Here is a 21,357-nt window from a genome sequence, read left to right as displayed (position 1 = left end):
TTTAAGTTCAAAAAAAAAAGTAGAAACAACTTTTTACATATACTAATGTTTTATTCAATCAAAATACATGCTTATTTTTGCCAAATTTATATTGCTTGTTTATTGTAAAAAGTAGTTCTGTTGTATTTAAAAGTTAACTTTAGAAGTGCTGTAAAAATTTAATTATAATTTATAAATTGAGTAAAAAATTATAAAGAGAAATTCTGTAATCCCGAGTAAAACTTATAATAAAAGTTTAAAATTTGTACCATAATGTAGGGACGTGTTTTGACTGGTTTCATGTGCGACCCTGAACACAACAGGAATATACTTAATAAAAAAATTAATATGCTTTTTCTTTGAAACCGTTTACTAAAAGTTAATATTTTACTGTTAGCTTTTTACTATCAAGTTAAAATTAGTTTTTTTTGTAGAAAAAAAGTATAAGCTATATAAAAGTTTTATATTTACGAAAGAGATCACATTTAAAAAAGGAAGTTTTAATTCAAAATAGGCCAATTAAATATGTTTTAAAAATATTATTATATTAAAAATAGTATTATTATGTTTTAGGAAATTCAAAAAGTCACTACTAAACTATACTAGTAAACTTTATAAAAAGTCGTAGGTATTAGTATATAACTTGAAAAAAATTACAGGCAAACTTGGCAAATTACAAGCTATTTTCAAGCCATTTAAAAAAGTTTGATAAATTTTCTGCTATAAAGTTCATATTTTAATATTTATATCTAAATTTTACTCTAGCTTTAATAAGTTTTTTATACTTTGTTTTTGTTCAAAATACAAAGTCCGCTTGTTATTTAAATAAATATTTCGTTATTCAAGTTTTTTTGCAGTTTGTTAGGTTTTGTCGTATATTTATTTAACAATGTGGGTTTTTTGTTCTAAAGGTGAATTGTTAACACAAAACTTACATTAAAAATTATTAATTATATTTAGTATTTTACACTATTTTCAATTCGAACTAATTAGGAAGTTTAGTCAGGACAACCCTGAAAATAAAAACTGTAACTATTTGAAGGCTTTCAACAAAACCAGATGTATCTAAGATAGCTATGATTAACAGCTTATGATCTAAACTAATTTAGGATAAAGAAGTTTTATACAAATAAAATATAATTTTTAAACTGTTTTGATGAGCTTGAAGGTTAATGTTATGTATGTGTAACTATGTTAATATGAGTTAGGTGAACTTTTCTAGTACTTTTGATTGCTGTTTTTCATAAATATACTTAAAATTAGAATACTGATTTGCTATTTTAATAATTTTATGTTCTTTCCTCACACCAGTTTTAAAACAAAAGAACATAATTCAGAAGTAAAAACGAAAAGTACTTATTAATAACATAAATTATGCTATCTGATGAATAAAGTTTAAAAAGATAATTTTTATTGATTTTTGTGTTGGATATAAGTATTTTTTGTCTTATGTAATAGCTCACCTAGTTTTTGTCTAATGTCTAATATTATAGCTCACCTAAATTATTCAAAACTTCAGTAAAACTCAGGCTAGCTTAGACTCCTTTTCAAACTAACTTTTCAAACAACAGGCTAGTTTGGTTTATTTCAAAAATATCGTTTACTTTTTTTATTACTTTTATTTAGATATTAAGTAGTTTTGTGTTTTACACATTATTTTTACCTTCTTCATTATTAATTTTAAGAAAAGATGTTTTTTCTATTACCTTTAAGCTTTTAATACTTAAAACTAATAGTTCATAATCTTAGGCTGACTCAGGCTGTGTTTTTTGCTTCAAATAGTGGCAATCTTTTTTAAGTCAGTCTAAACTATCTTTTTTGAAACTAGTATCATAACAGACAGGGCTGCTTCACCTCAAGCCACTAGAATATTTAAAAGTTTTAGAAACACTTATCCTGGCTAATACTTGTACAAATTTTCAGGTTATTTTGAAGCTAAGGCTAGCTCAAGACTGTTGAAGGTTTTTGGAAACATATGGCTAATTAGGATTAATAACAAATTTATCATTAGCTTTCATGCTTATATTTTTTTACCTAAAGTTGTGTGTATTTAGTTCTGAACACTGAACTAATTAATTCTTTTCGATCTTATGATTTTTTTTCAGTTTTTAAACTCTTTATTTCTTTTATTTGAAAAACTCAAGATGACCCTGGTTATATAAAATTTTGCCTAAGTAAAATAGTTATAAAATACACTTGTTACATAAAGATTTAAATAAAACAAGACAATTTATACAATTATGTTTAAAAAAATGCTGTTGAATAAAACAATGTTGTTTTAAACTTAAACAAATAAGTTGTATGTGCTTAACTTCAATTGTATGCTTAATAACCAACCCAAGGACTTTTTAACCGTCTTTTTTTGTCTTTCCATAAACTATAATAATACTTTCTGCGATACTTAATTTTTGATTTTTCTTATATTTCTAAAACAATTGTAAATTCTGTATTTAAATAATTTTTAGGTTAGCCTATTTGAGCTATTTTTTTTTACTTTACAGTCGCTACTTTTTGATACTTAAAATAAAAATTGTCAGTGTCAGAAGTCTAAAATAAATAGATATAGCAAATATTGACTAAACTGTACTATAAATATATTTATGGATATTTTTAATTTTTCAAAATAGAATTAAAAAAATTAAAACGAGCAAGTATATAAAACCAGCCTAATTTTTAATTATTAATGTTATTAGAAAAAAAGGTTAATTAAAGTAGAATAAAAAAAGTTTTACCAAATTTTTAAAACGTTTAAACTTGATTTTAATCTAGTTTATCAAAGAATCTAATTATAATAGAAAAATCATTACATACTAGTTTGCATACTGTGTTAAAGAATACTTTATGCTGATATTCGCTTCGAATAAGTTATAACTTAAAAAAGACTAACATAAAGACTAAAATATCTTTTCTGAAATTATAAAGATGCTTTTTATTATTTAAAGTTTTTTATTACCAAAAATAGCATAAAAAGAAATAAATGAATTTTAGAAATATTTTTTGTGTTTTTTCTTGTAATATGTTTTGCAGCTCTTGTCTAATTTATAGTACAGTTAACACTTGATCTATTAAAATAATCAACCAAAAACAATTACTTAAAACTAATTATTTAGGTGTTTGCAAACCTTATAAAAGTTATTAAATAACTTTGTTTTTTAAAATTGTTCAAAAAGAAAATGAAGCAATAAAAACAAATCTTGAAAATATCAGTCAAGATCTAAACATCTGTGGTGCAAAGTCTACAAATAATATGGGTAATGTACTAATCAAAGACTGTAAAAAGGGAGCTTTACAAGATAGAAAATGTCAAGAGTATACAACGACTACATCAAAAGAGGTATAAATAGTATTTTTCAGTAGTTTTAAAATTAAAAATTTTAGAGATTTTACGCTACTTTATCCACAATAGCTTTAGTTTATAAATTAAGTAAAAAGAATAAATTAAAATATATGTACTTTCTATTAGACAAACGATAAACGTTTTATTTATCTACTAAGCTATTTTCAGTCAACTTCATATCTGTTCAGCTCTTTTATTTTTACTGTTTAACAATTCTACATCGGTTTATAACTACTTTCTTAAAAAATAGGCTGTTTATATAATCCAAAATTGTTTTCAGGAACTAAGAATTTGGTTAGAAATAAGTTTGTCAAGGTAGTAAAATCTAGCATTATTTTATTACAAAGAAACCTTGAAACTAAAGACTTTAAGCTGATATTAAAAAAGGTTAATGTCGAAAATGTGACGACTTTTTACCAAATAGCCAACTTTTTTATCTTTTCTGAACTTTATAAGCAAGCTTTATGCTACATTACACGTTTTTTCAACAGTTTGCGATACAAAGAACTTTTTAGAACTAGATTTTATTTGCAAAAAATATTTCAAGCTCTGAATTGAATATTGATTCAGAACTAGAAGTATTGACTGCAGTAGATTATTGGGTGGGCTATGACTATGCAAAGAGAAGCAAGTATGCCAAAATTATTGTGTCGAAAGTTCGTCTTATTATGTTACCAGATCAGTACTTAAACGATGTAATTAGTCAGAGAGTATGTTTAAGCAAAAATGAAGAGTTTGCCACCTTAATAAAAGAAGTTGCGCTAAAAATAAAATGGTTCATTAGGAAAGAAACCTAAAATCGTTATATCACACAGACACTGCGCTCATAGTTTGTTTAGTATTGTAATGACCGGGGGTGGCAAGATGAGCAAAGTTGTATCTGAACAATTTTTTTTAACAATGCTTATAAAATTGTTAGTAACAATTTCAAAGATGTAAGAGTTTCAGTTCCGATTAAAACAGAACGGTGCCAGCATAAAACAGTTTAATGTAAAGGTTAAATTTACTCTTTTGAAGGCTTTAATGTAACTGTATGTTGTTCTACTGTAGATAAATATTCCGTTTTCACTAACAAGTGGTAAACAGTAACTAAAATTCCCGAAAAAGATTACAACTATTGAGTCTGTGATTTTGTAGATCAAATTCACGTACTGGGTGGTTTAGATGAACAAAAATTTTTTTAGTTGTTGTTTGTGTTTTGATACAAAAAATAACGATTGGAATGAAGTTGCTAAAATGAATAGTTTTAGGCAACGGGGTGCAGCTTGTACTGTTTATGAAGGAAATGTTTTAGTTTCTTGTGGCTACCGTCTAGGCCAGGGGTGCTCGCACCCCTTGGGGGTGCGAGATGGCTTTTCATTTTTGTATAATAAATAAGGAGATTTTTACTTTCTGATAAAGTTTATAAAGTAAAAAAGTACATTTTGTTATAAAAAGAAGTTAGTGCTAATTTTCTGAATAAATTAATTATATTAATACGTCATAGAGCAAGAGCGCTTTTCTAGAAGTAATTTTATTTACTAATTTCATTTAATAGCTGTTAGTTTAAAATTTACTTTCAGTAAAGCTTTCTTAGAGTTTTACACCTGTGAATTTTTTATCATATATTCTTTAAATATTTAAATTTCTTAACTTGCCATTAATTGTTTAAAACATTTTATGATCTAGCATCTATTTTAATTAAAATACTAACATTAAAAATTAGTATCTTCAGCAGGTTTTTTATTAGCTGTTAAGAACAGGTTCTGTTAAGTCTATTACATTTATAATGTAATCTTTTGTTAAGCTTAGTTGTGCAGAAAGTGCAGAAACAGTTGAACACTGAAATGTTTTTAAATTTCTAAGTATTTTATTTTTGTTAATACAGTACACTATCATAAAAATTTAAAAAAAATATATTAATTAATGAAATCAATGACTACATAATCAAATTATTAATAAATAATTTTAGCATATAGTTTTAGGGGTGCGAGATCAAATAAAGAGACTTTGGGGGTGCGGGGCATCAGAAAGGTTGGGAACCACTGGTCTAGGCCATTTAGACTTTAATACAGTAGAGACTTATGATAATGTTTCTGATACGTTGTCCTATATGCCCAACATGATTAACGGTATACGTTTTCACTACACAGTTAAATTAGTTGCAGTTAAAAACAAATTGTTTGTGTGTAAGCCAATGCGACACTTAAAGTTTTTGTTTAGCGAAGGTTTACCCATTTAAATCTTAGTTTTTCAAGTGTAATAAATTATTATTTAGCAGAATCAATTTTTTTATGAAAATTAAAATTTACACATTTGGTAGAAATACAGTATTATGTTACGATGTAAAACAGAATCAATTTTCTGAGGGAGCAGTCAAAATTACAAAAAATAAATATTTATTTTCATGCACACTTGTGCCTCAACTTGAATTTTTAGAGAAAAAGTCAAAACAACAATTTTGGGCTTTAGTCTAATTATCTAAAGCTTATAAAGCTGTTGTCAATCAAAATATTTATTATAATAAATGTTTTACTAAATTTATATTTTGATACTAAAAGGTAAAAGTAGCAAAACTTAAAAAAAAACGTTCAAATGCAGATTATTTTCTACTAGTAAAATTTTTATGGGTATTTTTTTGGTTTTAGCGTGTATGATTACACTTTTATTTTGTGCTTTAAATAAACTTTAAATTTCTAATATTGAAACAAATATTATATTTATGTTCAGTTTGATTTTAAAACTTAAGGTACGTAATAAAATTAACAGGTAATAAGTGTTTTAAAAATATTTTTATTTTTCAAGTTGAAATGCCACACCATAAATATTGAAATGTTTCATTTTAATAACTTATTATGCAATAGTTAAAAATGTATTCTATTTTAGCAGTTTTAGATGTGGTTAATAAGTTTATAAAATTGAAGGAAATGTAATTTAATTTGACAAACTAGAAATTAAGTTGTAGAAAATTTAATATTACTATTTTGATGATAAAATGTATATTATATTCGTATATGCGATAAAACAACTATATTGTTTTTAGTTGTATTAGAAAACTATTTTCTAAACAAATTCACTATGTTTTGTCATTATGTTTTCTTTTGACAAGATTAAACATTAAAACTTTATTCGTTTTGTAGTATGAAAAGGAAGACAAATTTGATAAGAACGTTCTACTACCGTGCACATAAAATTTGTTCAAAAGAATATTTGCTGATGAAATCAATAAGATAAAATTGATACTAAATAAAAATTGCTATCTAAAAAAGTTAGAAACAAATTTATTAATTTAAACCTTAAAAGTTTGAGAAAAATAAAGTCAGTAGGACCGGAAAAATGTTCGATTAATTTATTAAAACCTTATGTCAATAAGGACTCAAGAATTATAGAGAACATATCAACCAATTAATAAGTAAATCTTATCACTCAGCAAAACCGAGAGTTATTTTCATATCTAGAACATTGATTAGACCTGGAGATAAAGATCAGATATCAGAATAAATAAAAAAGTATGGTAGTTTACCAGTTTAACTGCTTATGTGAAGACAGTTAAGTCAGTACGACTTCAAGGCAATTTGGTAAAAGGGTAAAAGAACATATTCCAAAAAGTATTGATGAATTTTGTAAAATGTATAATAAAGAAAACAATTCTAAAAGAGTAGTAAATGCTTCAAAAAGATCTGCTATTGCAGAACACCTAATTAAAAAACCTGATTGGGTAAGTTATTATAATTTGAAAAGATTTAAAACTATTTATAAATTTTATAGAACTTTTGATTTAATTAAACTTGAAGATATATGTATTTTATTACGAAAATCTAAGTTGTGTAAACATTAAGATTTTGATTATACTGTTTCATTGTTTTCATAAATAGTTTTGTAGTTTGTTACATATGTTTTATTTATTTTTAGTTTCATTGTAATTAAAACTACTTATGTATTGTTAACTACCCTTTGCTCATTGTTATTACTTTTACATTGATTACCTTTTGACTAACTTTATTCTTATTGCTTAGTAAACAACTGATGAGTTAAGTGCAAAATATATTTTGTTATGCAAACTTGAGTTATATGTATCTTTGAAATAAATAATTTTTTGTATAACTAAAATTACAAAAAAAAAAACAGTAATTTATAGTTGAAAATGGTTTTAAGCTGAACAAAATCCCTTTCGACTTTAACTAAATATTAAAGTTTATAATATAAAAAGTTAACTTTAAACTAATTAAATCTAAATAAAAGAATAATCTCTTTTTGTCTTAATTATTAAAACAGAAACAACTTCTTTTTAAAGTTGATGTGTTCATTAATAATATCTTAAAATGTTGTGTTTTATTAAAAGTTATCTCTAGCTGTTAGTATACTAAGATAAAAAAGTAACTTGACAATAAAAAATCTGCCAATTATTTAGGTCAATAAAAACTTTAATTTTTTAAATACTTGTTGTAACTAACTACATATTTACATTAACACCACTGCATAGAGCTCAAATTAAGTTGTTTGTATTTTAATTTGGTAAAACTATATAAAAATTTTTAAACTTAGAAACGATTGTTACAATTATAACTATGATTTCTTACGCAAAGGTTTATCTTTTAGATGTCATAATGTCTGTATCAGTTAAAAAATTAAAACAATTTTTATCTGTAATAAATTAAAAAGGATGTTTCCTTTGCAAATGTTTTAATATTAATTTCATGAAACCAAGTCTTTACTAACGTTATAATTTACAATACTATCTCATTACAATAGTCAATTACTTCTTCTTCTAAAGTGTTTTATTTAAAGCTAATTTAAAATAAAACTTTGTTAATGAATAGAAAAAATTGTGTTACCTTACTTTAAAAATCCTAGACATGTCTTGCCATTATAATTTGTGTAAATTTACTTTTTGTACTAAAAATTATAAATTATACTAAATATATACGAAAAATATTTATTGTCCTTGATTTGACGTTAAAAGGTATCCGTGGTGTGCGACTCGATAACCGAAAGTTTTTATTCATGCACCAAGTCCTAGGATCAAGTATTTTGAGCACTTTCTTTTTGTCGTTCAATAAACAATTTTCATATTATTTAGTTAAAACAGATTTAACACAGGAATCAATTCAAAAACAAATTGAAGATTCACATGTTTAAAAATATTATTTATTGTAAAATTTAAAGTTACGCAGTTTTACAGAAAAAAAAAGGTTGCAATAAAACATTATTAAAATGACAATCTACTCAAAAAAAAAAGTACTGGTTAAAGTATAGCAAAATTTTATAGAAAACAAGTTGTATCAATTTGAATAGTGTATAATGGCTAATTAGGTTTAAATACAGAAATAATATTTAAATATATAAATGAAATTTAGCTAAAATCTATGTAAATTATATAAGAAAAACAATTTAAAAAAATATTATATATGTTGTTTACAACTTGGGTTGTTATGGTTAGAACTGCATTGTTTTGCATTATGTAGTAGGAAATGATTTTAAATGAAAAATCAGTGTGCTATTAAAAACATTTGACTTTGGTTAAAATTATAGTAAAGAAAACTTTAAGTTTAGGAGTATAACTTATAAACTATTGAATTTTAAAACACTAATAAAATCATTAAAAATAAATTATCTAGCTCCTCGCAAAATTTAAAATAAACAAACTAAAAAGAAAATAATTTTTTTATGGAAATAAAACTTTTAAATACTGAAGATGGATACAACACTAATTTAGAGCAGTAACTTTACTTTTAAATGCTAACTTATATAAATTCCACTAAATAATGTGGAAATTGAGTAATGAGTTCATTTCTTTTGTTTATGGACCTTTTTTTTTTATATATTAGTGCAATATGAAGCCTTTTCAGACTGCATAAGGTGCAAATACTAATGTGGTTGTTGTTATTTTTTATAGACTCAATAATACTACTTTCAATTGAATATGTTTTCCCTTTAGGTTCCATGGATGGTTTGCAAATTGTGTGCAGTTTTTGGGTAAAACTTTGATAAATAACTTGTTGATGTTCTATTAATTAACAACTTTGTCATAAATTAAAACAGAGTACACGGAACTGATTTTGTCCATATTTTATCGGTTTTAAAGTTAGAAAGATAGGTATTCTAAACCTATTAGGTTTATAGTTACTACATCTTTATTTATAAGGCATTTAATTTTGAAACCAAGAGTTTTTTCAAACTAATTTAAGCTAAAAAAATTATAACAAATTTTGTTATTTGGTTTTAGAGTTCATTGTATGTAAAACTATCAGTTAACAAATAAAAACAATGACATACGACGAAAATTTTAATGTTTTTATGATGAAAGTATTTTAGTAAAACGACTCAAAATGAATTTTTAAACTTATTTCAAGTATAACAACACTAATACTTTAAATACGTCTCTTTAAGAAAAAAGTAGACCCTAACTTATGATGCAATTCAAAAGAATAGGTTTCAAAATCTACTACCGCTTTTTGCATCAACCGACGTATACAATTATAAGTAGTTTTAATTTCACGTTAAATCAATGAGATATTTAACCCTTACATATTTTTTTTATAAACAAAATTATAGCTCTTTATTTCTCGTCAAACTTTTGAAAAACCAACTATTGTTTCAGGTACATAACATTTAGTATAAAAATCTTTTAGAATTACATAAATAATTGTTATTATTTGTTTACATTTGTCATAAATTATTAACTCCCACCATTTTATAGACATGATATAAAATAGCCTTCAAAAAATGGCTAGTTAGTATATTCAAAATAATAACGAAGTTTTTTTAACTTAATTCTTAAAAACAAGTTTTACAAGAATTTCTTTTTAGCTAATTAACTTTTATTAAAAATTTTCTAGTTACATATTTAAAACTTTGAGTTTTCTGATCTCCTAATTTTAAAAACAATACATTTCAGACATTCGTATATTTAACCAGTTCTAATTTGTAAATAAACTTTTGTACAGTTTTATATTGAAAAATAACGACTAATAAAACTTAAACTAAGAATTTATAACTTAAATATAATAAAATGCTACATGATTACAATAATGAAAGTTTAATTATTACGGTGGTAGTTATAAGTTATTTCTACGATGGAAAATATTTTCGTCTGTAAAAGCTTAATGTTTCTATTATCGTTTTATAGACTTTGAAAGAAGTTCTATTTATACTAATAGATTTGCTAAACTTTTTTATGATTAATTTGCAAAAACGTTACTTCAAAAGAGTTTTAACAATTTTCAAAATTTAAAGCATTAATGTTACTTACAAAAAAATAAAGTTTTTCAAAAGTTCATAGAAATTTTAAATAAAACCATGCAATGTTTAAGTATGTCCCAAAAATCCTTTTACACTAAAAAATGCTAGTTTCATGTCAACTTCTTATAAATTTAGTTAAAAATAAAAAAACTTTGTGACAAACCGTTGATTTAGGAACCGAACTTTAATAAACATAAAAAAATCTATGAGAGTATAAAAAACAAAGTTTATATTCAAAAAATACAATTAAAATAATAGCTTTAAGAAATGCAAATTAAGAACACTTCAAGTTTTAAGCGCCTAATAAATCGTGTAAAAAATAATGACAAACTAGCTTTATTGTTAAAAACGAAACCAAAATTGGCAGCAAAAATTTGTTCAACCAGTAGAAATTGAAAAATTTTCAGATATTACATGGCTGACTATGTGCTTTAATAACATAAATCGTATTTAACTGATACAGCTTAAATTTTTTTAAATATTTGAAAAACGTAGTTTGAAAACTGAGATGTCATAATAGAACACATTTAATGCAAAACTTCAGACAAAAAACGTTTAAAAAATGTTGTACAAGCAATAATTATTTAGATTAACAAAAAATAACAAGTTTTCATGATAACTTAAATGATTACTACACCAAGTGTATTAAGGAAAAATTTGGTCGAAAATTTTTAAACTAAGTTAGGTCGTGATTTAATTCTTCAAAAAAGAGAATGCAAATAAGCTATGGAAATACAAAAGAAGACTTATGGAAAGAAACTTTAAATGATAAAAGAAGTAAAATAAAAGACCAGGTAGTTACAATTTGACACTTTACATAAAATATAAAGCACCAATGTGAATAAATGACGATGGCGTTTGTTAATCAGTTTGACAAAATGAAACAAAATTGATTCAATGTGGGCGGGGTGGTGAATACTGTAAAAATATTTAGTATAATACAAAAATAAAAATATATATAAGTAAATGGAAAACTGTTATAACTAAACTTAAAGAAGTACAAGTTTAATTTTTCAAAGTTGCTTAAATTAAAAAATAGATTTCAATTAACTATTCAAAATATAAATTTAATCGTTTGTTAACAAAATATCCTAGCAAAACAAGTTCCATGGAATATATAATTTCACACAGAAACATGTGTTAGTGTAATAAAAGAATGATACTGTATAATTTGTTAAAATTAGTTTTTAATTATTTGTTTTCAAATTTTAAGTTTACAGATTGAAAATTAATTTTTCCTCGTATATATTTAAAACTAAGTAAAGTAAAACTAAAATAAGTAAACTTGCTATAAATATTAAGGACACAACTTAATAAAAGTAAATAAATAACTTGTTCTATATTCTACTATTAAGAAATTTAAATTTTTAGTTACAGAAGGTTATAGGTTTTATTTAAATAACAAAAAAACTTTCAATTAAATACTTAACTTAACTAATTCAAGCATCAAAAACAATTGTTTCATAAAACTAATACAAACTAACAAGTGGGGTCTTTAAATTCTCTAACTATTTACTTGACCTAATTCATATAATAGCTAATTGAAAAAAACTAACCGGTGGAGGTCGCTCTCCGTCCTCGTCGACGTCTCCATCATCGATGACCAACGATGCAGAAATTTCGTCGAGCATGACGTCGCCCGCGTCTGCGTTGGGCGGCGGGGGGGCGCTCGGCTCGAAAGTTCCCCTCGTGTTGGGAGAAAACTCGACCGAGTGGCGACGCGCATGTGACGTCAGCATCGGTGACGTGTTGAGATCGTCGTCGGTGGAGTCGCGTATGCACATGGGGTTGTTGGTGCGCGTCATCGACGGTCGGTTTCGCGATGACGTCAGCAGTTCGTCGGTGGCGAGGAAGACATCGTCGTCCTCGGAAATGACGTCATCGAGATACCTAAAAAATTTGTTAAAAATAGATTTAAAAAAAAATAGTTTTTTGTAGCAGGCTTGTATTTTTAAAAACGAGATATTCAGCTTCAGTTTATGATAAAATTAAAAAAAAGAACATCCAAAATTGAAAAAATTAAATCAAGCTATATAATTAAAATTACTTAATTTCTGGAAAAACCCAATTTAGAAAAAGACTTTCAAGTTGAAGACCTAACCTAAGATTAAAAATGTCTGAGTTTTGCAAAAAAAGCATTATTGTGTGGCAACATTATTATAAAACACAGAGCTAACTTAAAAAATACACTAATTTCGAAAATTCTCTTTTTTTCTATTAAGTAAGCCAAATTTTCATAAAAAAAATCAATTACATATTTCAAAAAGAAAGTGTAAAAGTTTTAGTTAAAACAAAAAGTAATTGTGCGCACAGGAGTTTCTGTTTTTTAATAGCTTTATTTGGACAAAATTCAAACTACTAAACAGTTATAGAAATTACTAACATACTTGTTTTCTAAAAACATTACTACGTAGTACGTACTACAGTGTTTAAATCTATGTACGCAAAACATTTCATCAGGAATTTCATTGTGAATTAAGTTCAATTTTATAATTGCTTTAGGCAATATTGATCAAGTATTTGAGAGAAATGGTTTTGAACTTTAAAGTAAATATCTAAACTCATATAGTACTAAAAACATTTATATACAACCGAATATTTCTACTTTTTTTGACGTCATGTTTATTCAGTTATTATCCATTATAAATTTTGTTCCAAGAAACACCAACACAAGGTAATTTAGATAAAAATTATAAGGATTACAAAGAAACACTTATAAATAACTTGTTAAAACCCAATGTTTTTTAAACAGTTTTTTTTTCGAGTGAATATTGGAATAGTTTCAAAACTTATGACTTTACGTAGATTTTGATAAAAGAACTCATGAGTTAAATGACTTGTATGATTGTTAAGTGAGCTGATGTACTTGATAAATTACTTCAGTTACTAACACATATGTTTTTATATTGTTAAACAGTTACAGGCACCATATACAAAATATTTTCTATTTAAATAATTCAAGTTTTTTAACATTTTACTTTTTTTTACGTAAAAATAATTGATTTTATTTATCTGAAAACTTAAACAAAACAAAAAAAACTCAATTTATACCAAAACCTTTAAAATTATCTAACAAAACGAAGTTTCAAATAGCTTAGACATAATTATATAGAACTTTGTATGATAATTGAACAATTAATTGAAAGCTATTGCGGAAATATTTTTCAAAGTTGAATTTGAGACTTTAATTTCATTTGTGGAAAGTGTACTTAAGTGCATTTCGAACTGATTATCTATCGAAATTATCTATGAGAGTTTCTTAAAAATAAAATTGATAATTTAACTTATCAATCTATAAAAATTTATATTTTTATCTAATCATAAAATTTTCATACAACAAAAATGAAATGTGTATTTAAACTGAAATTATTAAAACCACCAGGATGTCTACTTAACGTCATTCAAACTATTCAAAAAATCATTCAACTATTATTAATGGCTTAAATTAAAATCCTGACTTTTGGCAGCTGTTATTATTAAGCATTTGTTACATCAGACGAAATTTTAATGATTTAACAAACTCTTCATATAACGCAAATGAAAATACTTGACAAATTTTTGGCATTTTTATGATGTAATACTTTCTTTAAAAACCCTAAACAAATTTATTTTTGATCAACGAATGAAAAACTATTTTTACTAAAAAATATTTTGGACATAGTTATAATTTGTACTTTTTTTTTAACTTGAGAAAATTGTAAGTATTAGTAAAAGTATTTACTTGAAATGATAACAATTTAATGAAGTATTTTTTTAGCTACTATAGTAATTATTTGTATAAATAATTTAATAACTTCAAACTATCTCAACAGTTAAAAAAAAAGGTAAATAACTTTAAACCTTAAAAAACTTTAGAAATTTATTAACTAAATAAGAGTTTTCTTAGTTAAACTTATAAAAAATACGTAGCAAAAGTTTAATAAAAGCTATCTTATCTAAATCAACATTTTTCAAAAATATAGATTCAGTAAAGTAAAACACAATCTTAAGAACAAAAAAAAAAATTTTGTAAGCAAAAATCTACTGGAACAACGAACTTTAAGAGTGTCAATTTAATGAAACACTTTAGAATAATTGATGAATGGAATAACAAAAAAAAAACCTCATGCTTTTCTTCTTCAACTTGCTGAACCTCCTCCACGTGATGGGCGACGCGCAGCTGAGTATTGTGATGAAGACGGCCAGCAGGAGGAGGGACGATATGAGGAGGAGCGAGGGTTGAGCCCGCTCCTCGCACAACTCGCCTATGACGTCATAGAACAACGCGCTCGTATCGGAGCACTCGTCCGTCTGCTTGAAAATTGATTGGACGTTATAGAAGTGATTAATCAGTTTTTCGTTCCGGTTACACACAGAAACTTTTATAACAGTTAATCGATTAAATGTTGCATGGCGTTTAAAGCATACCAAAACTTTAACTATCAATAAAACTAATTTTTTAAATTGTATTGTAAGTGCGTAACTTGAGAATAATGCAAAAAAAAAGCTTAACACTACATTGCATAACTTTAACAAGTTCTATAGCATATAAAGATATTAAAATATTATCTGAACCATGTAAAAAGACCTAAACACAATATGTTGTAAGGTTGTTTGGTTACAGATATGTACAAATTTCATTCACAAAACAAAATAACTTAAAGTATTATTTAAGCAAACTTTAGAATTGCATTGTTTTTGTTACGTAATAAACTATTTTTTTTAAATTAAGAAAATAAAAAATGTATAAATAAAACGGGTGTTGTAAGTTATTCGAGAAAATATTGAGAATTGTCACTTCCAGTAAAATTTTATAAATTTTTCCTTTTTAAACGATGATAAATACCATTGTGACATCATCTATTCACGTTTATAAGTCATAATAGCAGCCATCCTTATTTTAAACTTGTTTTTTTAACCAGGTTTAAAATATTACCAATAAGATAACAAAAATGACAGCTTAAATCGTGTGTTATTATAGGCTTTTATTCTGTTATTAAACATATTTCAAAAACTATTTAAGTGTGTAAAAAATATTTCAATTCGTGCTAGGATTTAAAAAACAATAATCGAAAGTTTTATCCTTTTACTAAGTTAAAAATGGTTGCAAATATATATACTAATCAAACTAAAAAAACTACTTTAAGTAACAAAAGTTTATTTAAAAAGATAGAATTAAAAATAAAGACTAACTGTTGCTGGAAATAGATTGTCGTAAGTTGAATCGATGTTGTTAGACGGGCAGAATATGTGGTAAGCTGCGGACTTTCTGTCTAGTAAATTACTGCCAACCAAAAACCTCGCTAAAGATCTTTTAGGATTCTGGCAGTAGTCTGCGATACCCTGTTTAAACAAAAAAATCTAAAGTTAATTTGATTATAATTCCTTTAATAAAGTCATCTTTTTTTTTAAACTAAAAAATATGTTTTGAAAAATTATTAAGCGTTACTTTAATAATATAAAAATAAAACATATAATGTATGAATTTTCAAAAAATTCAGTTTTATAAAAGAAATATTTTACTACGCAAAAAAGTACTAATAATTCAACTTTTAAACTTATTTTTAATCGTGTTAAATTTATACTATTTAAAATACTCACCGCTTTGACAAAAAATTTATTTGAGTACCATTTTTATTGTTTTAATTTTTTTTTCTTAATTATAAACTTTTTATACATTTAAAAACTATTCAGTTGATAAAAACTTTTTACGCAATAAATTTAGTTTTTACAACACTTAACTTTGTCATTAAAATTATCAATGGATGATTTTATCTTTAGAATTTATTTACAAACTAAAATAAAACATTCATTTTTTAAAACACTTCAAAAGTTTTATAACGAATTTGTTTTACACATTTCTTTTTACTGTTAATTAACTGAATATTTAATACTTCAAAATTTATAAGCAAAACGATCAAAAATAATTAATTGATTAAGTTCTAATTAAGAATATAAAAATTTGATACTGACGAAAAAGTTACAAGCCAATAAAAGTAGAACATTCTGTTTTTGAAAACTGTATTGGCTTATTATGTTAGATATATAAAATCCATGAAAATATAATTCATGGAAAATCAAAAAAGTATAACATTCATAAAGCAAACAATAAAGTACGTATTTGTATAAACTATTGTGTTTAAAGCCACAATTTTTTCTCTTAAATGACCTACACATTGAATTTCTCAAAATAGTTTTTATTGCACATACTTGTTACGAAGTGGTTTGTTTGTATGCAAAAAAAGTACTTGAAACTACTTCAACTCACCACATTCAATGTTAATTCGAACGTAAAGCACAAATAGACGACGACCAAGCATATAAAGTTGACTGATGTTGCCCTGTTTTAATTAATATACTAATACAAAACACTATACACATGCAATTATTCTATCTAATAATTGCGAAGTATCCAATATTAAATATTCTAAATAATTAGCACCGCTCTATGATTTTGAAAGGAATATCACTTGAAAAATATATAAATAAATTTTTGTTATACTTAACTTTTACTGTATAGAAGCTTATTTTACTTATAAAAAATTATAAGGAAAAAGTAAGTAGAAAACCAAATAAGTGACTATTCTTAATTCTAACAACAAAATAACTTCAAAATATTAGCCAATAAGCATGATATATAGACTTAAAAATCATTATTTGTTTAAAAATTCCTTAATCAGCATGGATAACAACCCAGAGTTGCAAAAGAAAACATTTCACAATTAAATTAGTATTTATATATTTTTATAAGCATTAAAAGTTAAATAAATAATTTATAAGCTTGCATACAATCGCATACTAAAGATGCTGTTTAGTTTAATTTTGTAAATTATATCTTTAAAACGATCTTAAATACATACACTTATACAATTCTTTTTTCACCATTATCACGCAGTTGAAAACCAACTCGAATTTTTTAAAACTTAACTTTTTAAATGCATTTTTTTGCCCTTTTCTAGTTTAAAGTCAAGGTAATAAAGGTGGGTTTATAACAACATTACCTAATTTTAAACACGTTATTCTGCTGACCTAAATGCTCTTTATTTTATATGAAAATTCTGCATAATTATAGCAATTTTAATCTAGCTATAATTGCTTTTCATACTGCTTAAAAATTTTATATCTAAAAATAATCAAATTAAGTAAAGTTGTTTTGAAAAATTTAATTGGAGTAAATTAAAAACTTAAAATATAAATATATGACATTTTTAGTTAAAATATTAGACATTTTATTTAATTTTTGAGTTAAGTAGGGTTTTGCTTGTATATAAATTAAGCAAATTTTTAAAACATAGGACATTTCTAATTACCAAAATGCAAAGCATAGTTTCGTTTTATCTATTCCTAAATATTCTTTTTACCTTATACTTTTAAAGCATGTATACTTGAAGAATTTGTACTAACTATACAATATATTTAATGTTATATACTTAAAACTTTCTTGTAACTGTGACTTCAAACTAAATATAAAAAACATTTCGTAATAAAAAATACTTGAGGTTGTAAAAGTTATTCATTTCCATTTTTCAGATTTCATTATTCAAAAATGAATTGTATTTGTTAATACAATATTAAAAACTAAAAACAAACAAAAAATTAAAAAAAAACTATTATAAAAAAGAAATTTTAGAGATATTAAAATAATCTTCTAGGCACTTTAAAGTTAATTAAAGGAAGAGTTTTTTTTGTTTATTACTAATTACGTAAATTTTTCTAAATATTAATAACTTAACAAAAATAGAAATTTGTATAAACTCGCAACTAGAAATCTACTAACGTGATCAACAAGCACTTTGATTTACAGCAAACTGAAAACAAGGACATCAAACTTGTAAACAAAATGACTCCTCCAAGTGACAGAAGTCCGTAAAAACTGTTAGGAATAAATTGTACTGTATCCTCTTATTAAAAATATAACTTTATAACTTGAAACTTTATACACATACCTATACGTAGAAAAAATATTTAATCCTTCAGAACAGTCATTGAGGTAATTGTTGAAAAATTGTGTTTTATTAAACGATTGTTCAGTGTTATTACCATCATATACCCAATTCTGTTCAATAAACATAAAAAATTTAAACAAGTAAAAAACTATTTATTTTTAATAAAAAATTACTTAGTTTTAGAATTCAATTCAGAAAAATAACAATAATTTTTGAAATTTTAGAATTAAACTTTTATTCTAGTCACTCTATTCAATTTGTACAAGTATTAATTACCATAAATGACAAAACTAATTCTAGTGATTACTTTAAAAACAGAAACAAATTTATTCCTATGCAGAATATCGAAAGAAAAGCAATTGTACTAAAAAAATACATATCGTTTACATTTAGAATAATTAAAAGTTTTTTATTTAGTTTTTCAAATTAAATAGTAAAATCGAAAGATAATAATATTACCTACACTTTATAAACTACTAATAAAATAAACTTTTTAATTAAAATACTTTTCCCAAAAAAAGTTAGAATACATAAGAATTATAATAACTATGTGTATAACAAACAAACTTCAGTATGAGATAAATTCTGTAAATCTTCAACAACATTTTGCTGTTTAGAGTAAAGTTGTAAGGTAGAAAACCCAAGTATACCAACAACAGTGCTGTTTTAAATTTTACTTACCGTTTAGAAAAATATTTGTTATCAAAGTAGAATGATCAAAGTATTATTAAGGGCATAGGGGAGGTCTGATATATTATTTTTAGTAAAAATAACATTGTATGTTATATGAAAGCTTAAAGTACAAATTACAAGCCAGTTTTTATAGAATTAAAAAATATTATTTAACTTTTGCAATATTGTAATTTTTATAAAAAGTTTCCAATACATACGTATGGACCGCAAGCTTTTCGGAGTCAGTTTTCTTGGAAATTTAAAAAAATCACTAAAAGTCTATCTTCTTCTTCATTTTTTGAAATAGAGACCTCAAATTTTCAGGAAACATTCCTTTTATAGTTTAAAAGACTTTGAATTTTGGTAAAAATATTAAAAAAGATATAATAACATATCTCAAAAAATACTCTGAATTTTTTCAAGCAGTTAAAAAGGTCTGATAGCTCAGATAAAACTCTACAAAATAAGATCAACTTGTAAAAATCAAGGTGGACGCTCCCCCATATGCTCTTAAGTTATATTACTTTGAATTAAACACACCATTATTCAAGAAAAATACAAAAACTCATAGTGTAGCTTTGAAAAATAAATTAAGTACCAAACATAAAATTTAAAATTTATTCTTACAGCAGTAAAAAGTTAACAATATTAAAAGTTTAATGATTAAAAATTACCAAATTGTTTTAATCTGTAAAGTAGTGTCAAATAAAACTACCACTTTTAGTATTTCTAAGTAGACATAAAAATTACAAAATATTTTTTAAGGTTGTGATATGTTATTAATACTAGAAGTTAAATGTACATTTTAAGTATAAACTAACATAGTTAATGTGATAAAAACAAATAATACACAGACAGAGCAATAACATGCAGAGCTTTCTGGTTTGCTGTTAGCATTCCTTTGCTTTCCTGAGAGAGAAACACAGCAGTAGAAAATAAAAAGCCCACACATAGTAAGGAGCAATAATAATATTGGGACAAATAATATCATGATGAGGCACTGTCAAAAAAAAAGGAACACATAAAATTGTACTAAATAAATAAAATTAAAATTGCAATATATATTCTAAAAAATAAAGTTGTTAGGCTTCAACTTATGTTAACAAAACTTTTTTTTGGGAGTTATGTAATAACAAAAACTTTTAACAGAAAAAAAAAATTTGATTGACATGTTAACTTTTTTATCTTTTTATCTAATATATGACATTTATAAAACTGTCTTTTAATATATAACAGTCTTTTTTGGAATCATCTAATAGGTTAGGTTTTTTTTTTAATATACCTTATAAGACTTACCTCAAAATAATCTCCTTCCATAAACTGGTAATTTTGATCAAGAATTTCAAATTTAAAGTTTATGTGTGGAATTGTATGAAACATCTTCATTATCAAAGAAGAGTTTAATTTCAATTCATCTGGCAATTCTAGCATTTTTAAAATTGTACTTTTATAGACTAAAAAATGTGGTTTACAAATATTAAAACCAAAAAATTAAATACTTTAAATTTAGGATAAAACTCAGTTAAGGGCATAGGGGGTAAAACACTTTTTCTTAAATTTGGTCTTATTCATTACATAATTGAATAAGCTACTTGTTACTTTTTACAGGGTTGCCACTCGTTTTTTTCAAATTTTTGTACCAGGTTTTTCAAATTTCTTTCAGGTTTTTAAAAGTACACATTTTTGGGTCTATTTTTAGTGTAAAGTTAATTAAGGTAAAAAACTGTGTTCAATAGTATAAAAAGATTGAAAAGATATTGTAAAGCTACTTAAAATGTATTTTTTAATAAAAATTTTATTAGTGATGATAATTTTTTTTATCTATATGATAAATTTTTTAAGTCTAACCGAAATGTTACTACTGAACATGTTAAAATTCTTAAACATTCCAGGTTTTTTGTTCAAAGTTCCAGGTTTCTTTCAAAATTTCTTAAATTTCAGGTTTTTCAAGTTTTTTTTTTGCCTAAATTGTCAAAATCCAGGTTTTTCCAGGATTCCAGGTAAAGTGGCAACCATTTTTTTACCGCTTGTTAAAATTCAAAGTTACTTTTAGATATTAGCCATCAAAGTTAGAGCCTTCAATAGGTTCTTTATGGGAGGCTCAAACTAAAAGAGCAAAAATAGACTATTTCACTAAAAATTTATCTCCTCCTTCAGTTTTTGAGCAATTGTTTTTAAGCTTTTTCAGAAAAATCTTTAATAAATTTTAAACAACTTGTAGGA

General features: G+C 24.6%; 1 protein-coding gene across 2 annotated transcripts; it reads right to left on the bottom strand.

Moving 5' to 3' along the window:
- Window positions 1-10,333: 10,333 nt before the first annotated feature.
- LOC145829389 (uncharacterized) lies at window positions 10,334-20,584 on the bottom strand. Of its 2 annotated transcripts, none has more exons than XM_082937162.1 (10): window positions 20,431-20,584; window positions 19,956-20,134; window positions 19,030-19,123; window positions 18,463-18,572; window positions 18,294-18,389; window positions 16,785-16,857; window positions 15,710-15,859; window positions 14,640-14,830; window positions 12,094-12,427; window positions 10,334-11,455 (listed from the first exon to the last, which is right to left on the bottom strand). In XM_082937162.1, the coding sequence occupies exons 1-10, from the start codon at window positions 20,563-20,565 to the stop codon at window positions 11,432-11,434; spliced, it is 1,386 nt and encodes a 461-aa protein (XP_082793288.1). In that variant the 5' UTR covers window positions 20,566-20,584; the 3' UTR covers window positions 10,334-11,431. The 2 variants fall into 2 exon arrangements, with proteins under 2 accessions (XP_082793288.1, XP_082793289.1); XM_082937163.1 differs by having other exon boundaries at window positions 14,640-14,827.
- Between the last annotated feature and the right edge of the window lie 773 nt (window positions 20,585-21,357).

This window comes from Thalia democratica, chromosome 2 (genome assembly GCF_965202585.1).
Source record: "Thalia democratica chromosome 2, ktThaDemo2.hap1.1, whole genome shotgun sequence".
NCBI lineage: Eukaryota > Metazoa > Chordata > Thaliacea > Salpida > Salpidae > Thalia > Thalia democratica.
The sequence above is the reverse complement of the archived record's forward strand: the minus strand, read 5'-3'. Positions and strand labels throughout refer to the sequence as shown.